Genomic DNA, 13,917 nt, shown 5'->3' with positions numbered 1-13,917 from the left:
ATTTATACCTCATCGGAAAGATTTTGCATCTGGCAGTGTCATGGGCATTTTTTTTTGGGGGGGGGGGGGGGGGAGAGATCTCCTATCGTTGATGAACTTTATTAAAAAATGCTTTTAATAATCCCTAAAATATGAGGTATGCATCGTAATCTGCAACTACGAGGCAACATAGGAGAGCATACGCCTTTCAGAGAGATGCATCTGTATTCTGCAACCAATGTATAGCACTGTTTTCTGGTTGTCATGGGAGCTAGAGTCCTCCCATGTGGGACAGACAGACAGAGAGAGAGACTGAGATAGTGAGAGAGACAGAGAGAGACTATGAGAGGAAATATATTAAAGGATTCCTCCCACGGAGTCCTCCCAGCTGAGTATAGATATAAACAAAATGTTTGTCTATGTGTCTGTCTGTGTGTCAATCTACATTCCCTATTGGATCCTTTGGTTGCAAGCAAAGCTGCAACGGGTAAGGCGAGTTTTATTTTTATATATATTATTATTTATTGCGAAGGTAATAGTTATTCTCCAGTAGACAGGAGTTCGTAGAAACTACAAGCCTTAAGTTTAGGCAATTTTGATGGAAGCAGAGGTTAGAACCTCAAGACAACAGGTAAGATCTGGAGTCTTACCAACTGACTATTCTAATATCTGCTTCTTAGCCATTCTATACTTCAATCCTGCTGTCAGCTTGGCAAATTTGGGCATCTTCTTACACAACACAAGCTCAGTGTCAAGATATGCTGCAATCTGCCACAATGCAAAGCAGTTCTGCACAGCTCTGTGTAAAAAGCATTAGGTCCTGTAGACATGAAAACACAAACAATCCCAATTGAAGTCTCACCCTTATCTTGAGATAACTTTCAATTGCCTTCTTAGAATTAGTACCATAAACTGCTTAAGAAATCAAGTCTACAGCAGTGTACCAGGATTTTTTTTATTCTATTGTCATAAATCTAAAACCTGACTCCACCAATCACATGTCAAGTCAAACATGCACACACTTTGGCAGTCCCTAAAACTTAGCATGTACCAACTGACATCTAATATAAAATTTGGTCAGCAGCAGTAGCTAAGCAGGGTGCATCCATCCTAGAAGTGAATACGCACTCCATTCCAGACACAAGTGAAATTTCCATGCTTAGGTGGCATGATTCAGTTTAGGTGATGTGAACTGGGTGATTCCTTTAACCCACCACAGAATCAGGGCAACTCATTGCAGCATTTTTAATTTTCAACCTTACTGGGAACTAATCTAAGCTTTCCTAAAAGGGAAAGAGGATTATGGAACCCACTGCTTATAAGCTGGAAGCAATTAGCTGTTTTGGCTTATTTTAAGATCTGATAGAAGGTGCTTTCAAGCTCACTATTCCACCATCCACCAACATGCTTACAACAGTGTTTCTATCAGATATTTAATGAAGCCTGCACTAGCGCAAAATGACTAAGTAGACGAGGAAATGCCTCATTTAGTCAAAGCTTGGCAAACATACATGCGTGAGCAGTGTCATTTTAAATAAAAAGCTGCATACAAATCATTCCTGCGTGTATTAAATCACAGTGTTGGGTGTTTACAAGTGTTTTATAGAAGATTTCCAGCATGTACTCCATGTTGAAAAAGAATTATACAATGCCTTTCACATTGGAAGGACATTTCAAAAGTGCTTCAAATCTGAATGGGTGCCTGAATTGTGGGGAGAAATCCAAGGAGTGAACAGAAGGTGGCCAAAATCACAAAACGGGTGAAAAAGATAGGCATTTCGAAGGCAGAGAGGGCATAGCGGAAAGACTCCAGAATAGAGTTCCAGAATTGGGGAAGAATTGTTGAAAGCTTGTCACCAAGGGTCTGGCAGATAAGGTAGGGAACATAATGTAAAATGGTGGTTTGCCGAAAAGGCAAAAGTGGCCAACATCGACAGAACTACGTTAAACACAATTTTTTAAATCTTTGTTTCACATCAGTTGCTTCAACAAAAAGCATGGATGCCAGATTTGATACTAATGATTATTGTCAGACATCCTTTGTGATCTCAATAGGAGACATGCCATCTTTCCATGTACATCAGCTAAAATTTGTCAATTGGGCACAGCCTTTAAATTTGTCAAGCACTTTAATTGTTAAATCTGTGGTATCAAAAGTGCCATTGTCCAAAGAGACAATTGTGGCCAATTTTAAAATCTAAACAAAAGTTTGTAAGTTTAATGACCTCGTGATTTGAATTATTTCATAACTATTTCAGACAGTTTATCCTCAGCAAGTTCATAATGTTACAGCATCGTTAACATTACTGACATTCCCTTGAGTATAAATAAGTAAAATAGTGCCAAGTGGATAAGATGTCCCAAATAATTCTTAGATTTCCTAAAATATAACCTCCCAAATTAAATTGAAACCTGAAATCTGTTCTCCTCTCCCCATTTCCACATTGACATTTTAAATACGCATGAAAATTTTGAATGAAATAAATAGAACATTGTCTTGGTCTAAATTTCTGTACGTGGTTGCAGTAAATGTAATTGCAGTAATCTACTTACTGAAGTACAGGACTCATTTGTAAGTCAGCTGGATAACAAAGAGTTCATTGATTCAATGGACTTAAAATCAATTAAACAGAACTCAAATTGGACCACAAATATTGGGAAAAGATACTGCAGAAAGGCAAGTTTTTGTATGGACATAGAATCATAATGTGAAATTAATCTTGTGGCAAAGATACTGACATGACAGCACACCCTTTGCTACAGCAATGCTATCATATGTTGAGATTTTTTAGAATTGTCATCTGCAATGGGAGAACTTGTTAATGAGAATTATAACTGACATCAAGTCAATAGAAATCAATTCTAGCCACAGGCTCTCTTTAGGAAAACCAAACTTTTATCGGAAAAAAAACAACAGCAGATAAAATGTCAGCTACATAATTCTCCAAAACACAAACTCAAATTGTTGCATTGCTCTGCCCTACTTCAGGGCCAAACTAGACTCATCTACCTCAGTGCCAAACCAGACTGATCTGACCTCTCCTCCCCCGAACAAATGGACTACTTTTTCCCCCTCCTAGCGGGGAACTGCTATCTTGGCCCAAGTGGTCATTATTCATACGTGAGTCTCAACAAGATTTGAATATGCTGTGTAGAGGGAGAGAAAAAAAGAAATCCTATCTTCGTCAAACATTAGCATTCCCACTGCTCTCTCTGCCTGAATCTATTAAATACTGCTATTAAGAGTCTTCTGGCATGGAACAAAAATGGATGCTTGCTTCAAATCACAGCAAAGCAGCCTATGCTTTGAGCTGCAAGTTTCAGTCTTTGGATCTATGCCCAGAAAATTTTTCAGTTTGTCAGGACCTTTTGAAACTTTCCAAAGTGTTCACCATTTGGTCAAATAGACATTTCCCTAAAAAGCAGCTCTTGGGTTTCATTTTGAGGATTCCCCTGAAACCTTAGCCATGCAGGTCTGAAGAATAGACCTTGGGCTTTATTACTGACTCCTGCAGAAAGGCATTCACAACAATGCTGGAAAGACTTGGATAATATTATATTTACTGACTTAAGCATAGTCGGTTCCTAATCTAGATCATAATTGAATTTATCCAAATTGTTTGTAGTTAACTCAGTATGAGGTACTGGCTTATTAAGAGTATCACTTCTAATTTCCAGCCTCATGGAGAGCGGAAATTCTGTTGTGCATATGCACAAGGTATGCATGCATCATCCATGTATGCAAACAATCGTCACTCATGCAATGCAAAACCTGAACAAACTGCAGGACTTAGTGGTAAACTCGTCGCCAACAGGTAGCCCGTCTTATTTATTTCACAACAATGCTGCCTGTAAGCTAAACACTACGTTAAGACTCCTCTTTCTGGAAAACTGATTTATTTTCCTTTGTTTATGCATTGAATTCACAGATTCACCACAAGAGTTCCTCTCACAAGCTGTGCAAACAATGCTCCTCAGTGTTCACAGTTCATTAAAGTTCTTAAGAACATTTAAGTATGTAGGGCAATAATTGGCCAATCCCAGTTAAAAAACTGTTCATTTCTTTCAGTTCTAGACTATTGTACTTTACTTCAGGCATCCATGCTGATCAACTAGGGAAATACTGTAATTAAGAGTTCTGCAAAAATTGTGATTACAGAACAACCAAACAACTTCAATGTAAGTTTGTGTGAACTTATGTCTGCAGTTGAGCAAAATGCCTTCCAACCTATAGTAAGCAAGCATCTAAGTGGGGAAGGGCAGAGAAAAAGATTTGACCATAGATCCTTAGATTAGCACAACGCTGCTGGAAATTGAGGCAGAAATCACTGTGGAACTGAGAGTTACTCAACATTTGGGACTATGACATTTTAAAATTTACCCAAACACTTTCTCACATTGAGAGTACCCAAGAGGCAACTCATGTTATTAGCAATACTATCCATAGGGTAACTTTATAATGTGTTCCTCTATCAAAAATTCTGTTTTTTTGGTTGCACACAAAATGTCCTGTAATATAATTCCATTCATTTAAGAAATACCACTCCAATTATCCTCCTGTTTTCCAAGGATATAACTTAATGACCAAATGAATACTGGCTCAAATTCTTCTAGTGCAGGTTACAAGAAGAAAGAAGACAAAGGTGATTTGATGAATGGTATTTAAGTTCATTTTTTTTTAAAAACTAAAAATTAATCTCCTGTGACAATGAGAATTCTCAAACCAACTGGTCACATGATCACGATAAGATCCACATTACCAATCTGATGTCTAAAGCTTCTAATTTGCAAACATTGCTGGATTGTTGGGGAATATTAAAAATCTGCATTAACCTGGTCCTGATTTTTCTAAGACTGGAATCAGTGAACTCTTCTCATTGCAGCTAAATGCTTCTTATTGGGCAGAACTAATTTGAAATACTAACTCCGAAGAGCGCAGCATGGAAACCACATGAGATTCAACAAGACTGGAAATCTCCCATGGTTAGATCTACATACATTGTTTACAATTTAGATAGTGAATGAAGCAAATCCCAAGAGAAATTGCAACTTGAAAAGCCCATTTCAGGATGCTACCAGAGTAGTTATTCCACCACCTACCACTCCCTAAAATGTTCTAACAATGGCACACAATGTACTTTTGTCAAGAATTTTCCCCTGACAGCCCCATTCAATGGGGGAAGAAGTTGAGGGGAGAAACAAAAACAGTTTGGCAGAAAGGACTTTTAGCAATTCATCTGGATACAATAATCTACAATAGACTTCTGCCTGACCTTCTGTACATCAGCTGAATCCAAGTGAAACTTGCCTGACGTAACAAGAGCATATAAGCAATGTACAGTATTGCATCCAGGAAAATGTTAAAGGTTTACCCTGTCGATGTGCACTTTTTAACAGCTCTACTGAAGGATCAATGCAAGATTAAACTGTAGAGTTTTGAGATTAGCAACAAATTCCAGACGACATACAACACTAGAATCTTTCTTCAGGACTGCGGCCGGGCTACACACCACACAGCTAATTGTTGTAATCGATTTCTAAAAATGACTGTAGAGTGTTTCTTGCGGATTGTAGGGAGTATATCTGCAGTATAAGCGAGTATATCAACAATCACATTACCACTGTGGCTGGCCCACTGTTACTTTGAAAACCCAATTCAATGCCCATGGCTGTCATCCAGCACAGGCTAAAAGCCTGACTGAAAACGAATTAAACAATTATACATGTAAAAAAAAGAAACATCAAACCACTTTAGCTCAAAAAGCACTGCTTACAGTTTTGGAGCTATAATTAAATAAGGCTTCTGGTCATCGCTGTAACCTGTGGGCCATATATACCACCATAGCCAACACTCCCAGACTTCTATAATCTCATATTTCAATTCTGCAATATCAAATTCTGCATTTGAAACACAATCCTTACTACAATTATCAAAGCGCATCTCCCACCAAATGCACTATACTCCGACAAGACACACTGGTTAAGTCCCATCGATCACAACTCACAGGAATCACCAATTACTGATTCAAAATTTAATTTTACAGTTATAGCCTTAAAAAATGTAAATCAATACTCACATTTCCTGAGATTTAAATGCCCTGATGCCAAGTAAAACTAACATCGTTAAAGACAGACCTACAATTAGAGTTGCGATGGCAACACATGCTGAAATTAAGGATGCTCTCCTGAAGCATAGAATACTGTTGCCACACAAAATTACACATTTAGGTCAAACAGGGATTCCACTCACCACCATATGTTCTAGAGGTCTGCTGCAATTTACTTCAAAGAGCAGGAGTGACTGCTATTTCAGTGACTTCACCACTTAACATGGACAGCTCTCTGCATAATTACAGCCTTTTTCTTAAAAGATGGAGACACCTTTAGTTGACTCAGCTTATGTGTACAAGCCCTGAGGCATTTCAGTATTTACTGTAAAACAGACGTGCACCATTATATCTTTTTTCAAAAAAAACTGTGGCAGGCGAGGACAGGAGTTTCTAGTTTCAATGGTCAAAGTCAAGGGTAGAAACGGAAAGTAGAGGAATGTTCATTTCAGTCAACCACATTTTACAGCAGAAAACATTACCATTCTTGCCTGAAATGTTTTTTGAAAAACATCTTGGCTGAAAGGGTTTTGATTACCCAGTTTAGATCAAGGGACCCAATGAAAAGAAATGTAAAACACAAATTTGGCTTATATGTAAAGTATCAAACAGAGACTTTTTTTTGCCCCTGAAGTGGAGGTACGTTCCAGCACTGCAGGCCACAGTGTGAAAAAATATTACAACAAAGGTCACAAAATCAGCAAGCGTTCGGTAGACTGCCATTAAACCTCATGATTTTCTTTCAAAGCACTGTCCAATGGTTCAAATAAAACTTACGCAAATTACACAAATGACTATGTAAAAAACTACATTTCAGAAGATGTAGATCATTTTAACTAACCACGTGTACTGTGGAATGAAGTGAACTTGGGAGTAAAAGAGAAAGGAGTTGGTGTCATCTTGGTTCCATTGGTAGCACTTTGCCTTTGGGACTGAAGGTTGTTGGGTCAAACCCCATTTTGGGAGTCAATCATGACACTCCAATACTGGAGAAAATTGTTGGAAGTAGCACCATTCAGTGACGCATTAACCGAGATCCTACTTGCTTGTCATTCAGGTAGATCCCATGATAATATTTGAAGAGAAGAAAATTCTCTTGTCTGTCATAATCCTACAGATAAAACTTCATTCACTTCTGAGCTGTTTGTTGTCTCTTATTGTGCTCAAATAGCTGCTGCGCAAACAAAAACTCAACTCGTCAGTATAGAATATTGACAGGTTGTTTCCTTCTACGTTCACAAAACTGTATTTTCTCCACCACTTTCTCTAAAATGTGTCGAGAGAAAGGCTACCTTGAAAAATAAATGTTACTCTTACAACTTCCTTGAGACTTTTTTAAAAAAATGGTTTCAGAAAACATTTCATGATATTTTTGCTCCCCAGCAATCTGCTCCATACAATCTTGTGTGGCTTGTCTGAGAATATTCACTGCCAGTTTTTAAACAGGGTGCTCTTCTCTCCTCCCAAAGTATGTCACAGATTCACCTCAGGCCAGCTGTGCAGTTGATCCAGTTGTGTATTTCATTCCAAAATTAATCTTCCAATGTAAACCCAATAACAACAACAACTTGGATTTATACATTGCCCTCCAAGCCAGATGGCATCTCAGAGCGCTTCACAATAATGGATCCCGGGGCCGAGCCAGAGGTAGAAGGTGGCTAAAGGCGTGATCGAAAAGAAAGGTCTTTAGCCGAGACCTGAAAGTAGGAAGAGAGGGGGGCGAGGCGAAGGAAGTGAGTAAGGGAGTTCCAGAACCTCGGGGCATAGTGGCTGAAGGCACGGCCGCCGATAGTGGAGCGGAGGATTCAAGGGACAAAGAGGAGACCAGACCCAGTGGAGCGAAGGCAACGGGCACTGTTGTGAGGAGAGAGGAGGTTAGAAAGGTAGGGTGGTGCAGAGGAGTGGAGGGATTTGAAAACAAGAGTGAGGATCTTGAAATCAACCCTCTCTGGGACAGGCAGCCAGTGCAGTCTGGCAAGGACTGGGGGTAATCGGGGAGCGGAATTTGGTACGGTTAAGAATGCGGGCGGCAGAATTCTGGATGGCCTGGATTTTATGAATGGTAGTGGAGGGAAGACTGGCGAGGAGGGCATTTGAATAGGTCAGCCGAGAGGGGCAAAGGCATGGACCAGGATTTTGGTGGCTTTTGGGATGAGACGGGCAATGTATCGGAGGTGAAAGAAAATGGTGCTGGTGAGAGAACGGATGTGGGGGAAGAAGGATAATTGGTGGTCGAACCTGATGCCTAAGCTGCGTACGGGTTCGGAGTTTTAGGGTCAGATCGGGTAGGTGGAGGAGGTGAGAATTGTGCAATTGAAGACGTTGACGAGAGCCAAAGAGTATGGCTTCCGACTTGTCAACATTTAGCTGAAGGAAATTTGCGCTCATCCAGCTCCTGAAGACAGGCAGGCTGACAGAACATCAGGGGACTGGGGGTTTGCAAAGTGAGGTGGAAAAATAGAGTTGGGTGTCATCTGCATACGTGTGGAAGTGTACCCCATGTCTGCGGATGACATCCCGTAGAGGGAACATATAGATTAGGAAGAGGAGGGGGCCAAGGATGGATCCTTGGGGTACCCCGCAGGTAACCGGGTGAGAGCGGGAGGAAAAGCTGTTTGTGGAGATGTATTGCTGGTGGTTTGTGAGGTAGGACTCGAACCAGGCAAGTGCAGTCCCACTGAGGTGGATGACGGAGGAAAAGTGGTGGAGGAGGATGGCATGATTGACTGTGTCGAAAGTGGCAGAGAGGTCCAGGAAGACAAGGAGGCAGAGGGAACCCTGGTCACAGATAGAAAGGATGTCGTTTGAGACTTTCACAAGCGCAGTCTCTGTATTGTGGGCAGGGCGGAAACCGGACAGGAGGGATTCAAAGAGGAAATGGAAGGAGAGGTGAGGGCAGAGACGATTGGCAGCAATGCGTTCTAAGACTTTGGCAAGGAAGGGCAAGTTTGAAATAGGGCGGCAGTGGCTAAGGTTTGAGGGAGGAAGGAGAGATGGGGAGGAAGGAATGTAGGATGCGGGTCGTGATGATGGGGAGGATGAGTGGTACGGAGAGGGTGTGGTGGTGGGTGACAAGAGGCAGGAGGATGAGGCTGCCAAGCGGATATTATTTATTTTAGTTGAAAAGAACACTCCCTCCCCCACCAAAAAAAACTTGATCTGTTTTACTGAATCACAGATCAATAAGAGCAATGCACAGGTACAACATTTTAGTAAGGGAAACTATATCAAATGCGAGGATTAATATTATGGTATTATTATTTAAAAAAGGGGAAGAGCAGAGATGCACTTGGTGGGGGGAGGGGGAGGAAATGATAAAATCTCAACATGATTTACTGGATTCTGACATTTCTTGGGAAGGAGGAGACAGCCACACACTGTCTTAAAAAAATACAATTTGTTTGTTCCAAGCAGTTTTCTTCCCCCACCCATTGCAATCGTAATAAGTTTACTACACCACACGCACACAGACTACCCTCCTCCTGCTCCCTGTATCGTTATACACAATCAAATCATTTAACACTTGAAATCTAGGGACAACTTTTTCAGAAACAACCAAGTATTGAAAACCTTTTTTTTGCTGCTTCTTCTGTCAAAATCTTCTCTCTTGCATGTTAATAATAATCCTTGCATTTGATATAGCGCTTTTCACGTCGGGAGGACGTCCCAAAGCGCTTCACGGAACACACTGTAAAGTGAATTGACTGTATATTTGTGGGCGAACGCGGCAGCCAATTGCGCACAGCAATGTCCCACAAACAGTCGTAGATTGAAAATGACCAATTTATTATTGTTTTTGGTTTTGGAGGGATTATTATTAGGCTCTGTGTGGAGTAAGGAAACTTGCCCAAGGTTTCGCCCTCTGCCTGGAATTGAACTCAGGTCTCTCACTTGCAAAGTGAGTGGTCTAACCACTGAGCTACAGGACTCCACAAATGTTGCCACATATGAGGAGGGTGGGGGAGAGGGTGGAGGGAGAAGGAGAAGGGAGGGGGTTGGAGGAGGAGAGGGGCCGGGGGGAGAGAGGAGGAGGCGAGGGGGCGGGATTGAGAGAGGAGGAGGCGAAGGGGCGGGGGGAGAGAGGAGGAGGGGGCGGAAAGAGGAGGAGGGGGCGGAGAGAGGAGGAGGCGAAGGGGCGGGATTGAGAGAGGAGGAGGCGAAGGGGCGGGGGGGAGAGAGGAGGAGGCGAAGGGGCGGGGGGGAGAGAGGAGGAGGCGAAGGGCGGGGGGAGAGAGGAGGAGGCGAAGGGGCGGGGGGGGAGAGAGGAGGAGGCGAAGGGGCGGGGGGGGAGAGACGAGGCGAAGGGGCGGGGGGGGACGAGGGGGGGCGGGGGAGAGACGAGGCGAGGGGGGGAGAGAGGAGGCGAGGGGGCGGGGGGGAGAGAGGAGGCGAGGGGGCGGGGGGGGAGAGAGGAGGCGAGGGCGGGGGGGAGAGAGGAGGCGAGGGGGCGGGGGGAGAGAGGAGGAGGCGAGGGGGGGGGGAGAGAGGAGGAGGCGAGGGGAGAGAGGAGGAGGCGAGGGGGAGGAGGAGGCGAGGGGGAGGAGGAGGAGGCGAGGGGAGGAGGAGGAGGCGAGGGGGAGAGAGGAGGAGGCGAGGGGAGAGAGGAGGAGGCGAGGGGGAGAGAGGAGGAGGCGAGGGGGAGAGAGGAGGAGGCGAGGGGGAGAGAGGAGGAGGCGAGGGGGAGAGAGGAGGAGGCGAGGGGGAGAGAGGAGGAGGCGAGGGGGAGAGAGGAGGAGGCGAGGGGGAGAGAGGAGGAGGCGAGGGGAGAGAGGAGGAGAGAGGGGGCGGGGGGAGAGAGGAGGAGAGAGGGGGCGGGGGGAGAGAGGAGGAGAGAGGAGGAGGCGAGGGGGAGAGAGAGGAGGCGAGGGGCGGGGGGGGGGGAGAGGAGGCGAGGGGAGAGAGGAGGGGGCGGAGGGGAGAGAGGAGGAGGGGGATAGAGGAGGAGGGGGATAGAGGAGGAGGGGCGGGTGGGAGAGAGGAGGAGAGGGGGGAGAGAGGAGAAGGAGAGGGGGTGGGGGGAGAGAGGGGGAGGAGAGGGGGTGGGGGGGAGAGAGAAGGAAATGGGGAGAAGGAAAGGGGAGGGGGGAGGAAGGGGGGAAAGGAGTAGAGAAGGAAGGAAGGGGGGACGGAGAAGGAAAGAGAGAAGGAAAGGGGGGAGAGGGAAGGAAAGAGGAAAGGGGGGTGGAAGAAGGAAAGAGGAAAGAAGGAAAGGGGGGAAGAAGGAGGGGGGAAGAACGAAAGGGGGAGGGAGGGGGGAAGAAGGAAACGGAGAGGGAGGGGGGGAGGAAGGAAAGAGGAAAGGGGGAAGAAGGAAAGGGGGAAGAAGGAGGGGGGGGAAGAACGAAAGGGGGAGGGAGGGGGGAAGAAGGAGGGGGGAGGGGGGAGAAGGAAAGGGGGAGGGAAGAAGGAGGGGGGGAAGAAGGAAACGGGGAGGGGGGTGGGGAAGAAGGAAAGAGAGAAGGAAAGGGGGGAGGGGCAAAAAAAAAGCAAGAAGAAACCCCGAAAAAAAAAGGATTTGGGCAGAAGCAGCAGCAAAAAAAAATAAAAGAAATCACACCCACACACACACACACACACGATGTGGGCGCGGGGTTCGCCCCTCACCACCTCAGCACTTAATTTAACGGATAGAAAAGAGTGTGTTTTTAATGGCTGTTGGGGGTGGAACCAAGAATCAAGACAATGTAAAGCCTCTCCTCTCTCCCCCCTCCCAACCCCAACCCCCTCACCACCACCCTTTCTCCTTCCTCTTCTTTCCTCTCCTCTCCTCCCTCTCTCCCTCCCTCCCTCCCCGGGAGCCTTGTACCGAGAACCGAGCGGTGTAAAACGGGTTACCTTGATAACATTCTCGAAGATGGTGTCCCTGAACTCCTCCAGCGCTTTGCTGTCGAAGTCGCGGCCGTGGATGATCCTCATCTGCTTGAGGAAAGTGCTCTTGCCGCTCTCGCCCGCCCCGAGCAGCAGGATCTTGACCAGCCGGCGGACGTAGCGCCTCTCCCGGGCCAGCGAGGCGTCGATCTCCCGGCTCCTCCGGCGTTGAGCCCGGTCGCTCTGACTGGACTGACAGGCCGGGAAGCAGGCGCTCAGCCGCTGGACAAACTCGGCCATCTCTCTCTCTCTCTCCCTCTCTCTCTCTCGCGCGCGCGCTCTCGCTCTCTCTCCGTCGTCTCTGTCCCACCTCACACAACGGAGGCCTTCGTTTCAAACTTAACGGCTATTTTTTTTTCCCCCCTCGAACAATAAACCTTAACACACACACACAACCGGAGCGGCGGAGAGGGCGGACGCGTTGTTTTTATATGTTAATTAAAAATCCTGTCAGGTTCTCTCGGCCCCCACTCCCCTCCCCTCCGACGCCCGAATCTCAACGCTTCATCGACGACGCCACCGCCGCCCACTCCATTCATTGCTTTGCCCTCCGACTGACTGACTGACTGACTCGACTGCGCTTTCGCTCGAGCGGATGAACCATCCGGCGGGGGGGGCGGGAGCGGGAGGTGGGAGGCGGGCGGTGGTGGGGTGACGCTCCTATTGGTCGGCGCCCTTGTCCATCCGCGCGGTTCGCCTTCTCCATTGGACGACCTGGCTGTCCATCACGCGGAGGCGGGGGGGGCGGGGAGAGGGCGGGCAGAGGCGGTCAGCGAGCTTCAAGGATACTTCTGATTGGTCAATGGAGGGCGAGTCAATCACTGCCGCTCCCGCCCACTTTTGTCAGGTTGGGTCCCGCCCAAAAAAAACACACCAGGGCGCGCGTGTGGAGGAGGAGCGAGGAGAAGGCGGGATTAAGGGCGAGGGGGAGGCGAGTGATTGGTCTGCCCTGCGCGTCAAACAAGGCGGAGGAGCGCTCTGATTCGACGAAGGCGCTGTCAATCCATCCCGCTCCGCCTTGTTACAGACCCCGCCCCCAAACACGCACACCGCCTCTTTGCACCACAAACAACAACAACAACATTACCTTGTACTCACATAGCGCCCTCCCTCCACGCAGGGGAACGGCTCCGAGCCGGGGGTGGGGAGGGGGGGAGGTGGCCATAAGCGCGGCCGAAGAGGAAGGTGTTCGGGCGAGACCTGACGGAGGGGGGCAAGGCGGGGGTAGTGAGGGACAGCGTTCCAGAGTTTCGGGGCTGAAAGCGCGACCGCCGATGGTGGGGAGGAGGGCGCGAGGGACGAGCAGGAGGCCGGTGCCGGTCGAGCGGGGGGAGGGGGGGGGTGAGGAGGTCGGAGAGGGAAGGAGGTGCCAGGGAGCGAAGGGTTTTGAACACAAGTGCGAGGATCTTGAAGTCGAAAGTGGTCATCTTTTGCAGCTTTTACTCACTCTTTTACTCAATTCTTCCTTTACGTCGCATGGAAGGTGGTTGTTCACCTCGAAATTGAGTGATGTTTGCCTCCTTTGGACATCAGTCATCTCTGATTGACTGATGGTCCCTTTTTATTGTTTGCCTGTCAATTAAACCATGTCTTATACCCTTCCCCATCTCTTGGCTTCAGTGTCAATCTTCTTGACATCCTTTCTAAAGTGTAGTTTCCAACTGAACACAGAACTCCAGCTGAGGCCTAACCAGTGTTTTATAAAGGTTCATCATAACTTCCTGACTTTTGTATTCTATGCCCCTATTTATAAAGCCAAGTATCCCATATACTTTTTTTAACAGCTTTATCTACCTGTCCTGCCACCTTCAAAGATTTGCTTATGTGGACCCACAGGTCTCTCTGTTCCTTCACCCCCTTTAAGATGGTACCATCAGCTTATATTGCCTCTCTTCATCCTTCCTGCCAAAATGTATCACTTTGCATTTCTCCACATTAAACTTCATCTGCCACGTGTCTGCCC

The 13,917-nt window shown here is 46.4% G+C and overlaps 1 protein-coding gene across 1 annotated transcript in view; it reads right to left on the bottom strand.

Moving 5' to 3' along the window:
• gna12a (guanine nucleotide binding protein (G protein) alpha 12a) overlaps positions 1–12,501 on the bottom strand; it is a 46,449-nt gene extending 33,948 nt beyond the window's left edge. Inside the window, exon 1 of the mRNA XM_007903488.2 lies at positions 11,922–12,501. Within this exon, the coding sequence (XP_007901679.1) occupies positions 11,922–12,194 (273 nt within the window). The 5' untranslated portion in view covers positions 12,195–12,501. The remainder of the gene's footprint in view (positions 1–11,921) is intronic.
• Between the last annotated feature and the right edge of the window lie 1,416 nt (positions 12,502–13,917).

Source organism: Callorhinchus milii, unplaced genomic scaffold (genome assembly GCF_018977255.1).
Source record: "Callorhinchus milii isolate IMCB2004 unplaced genomic scaffold, IMCB_Cmil_1.0 Scaffold16, whole genome shotgun sequence".
NCBI lineage: Eukaryota > Metazoa > Chordata > Chondrichthyes > Chimaeriformes > Callorhinchidae > Callorhinchus > Callorhinchus milii.
This window is presented reverse-complemented; position numbering and strand designations above follow the sequence as displayed.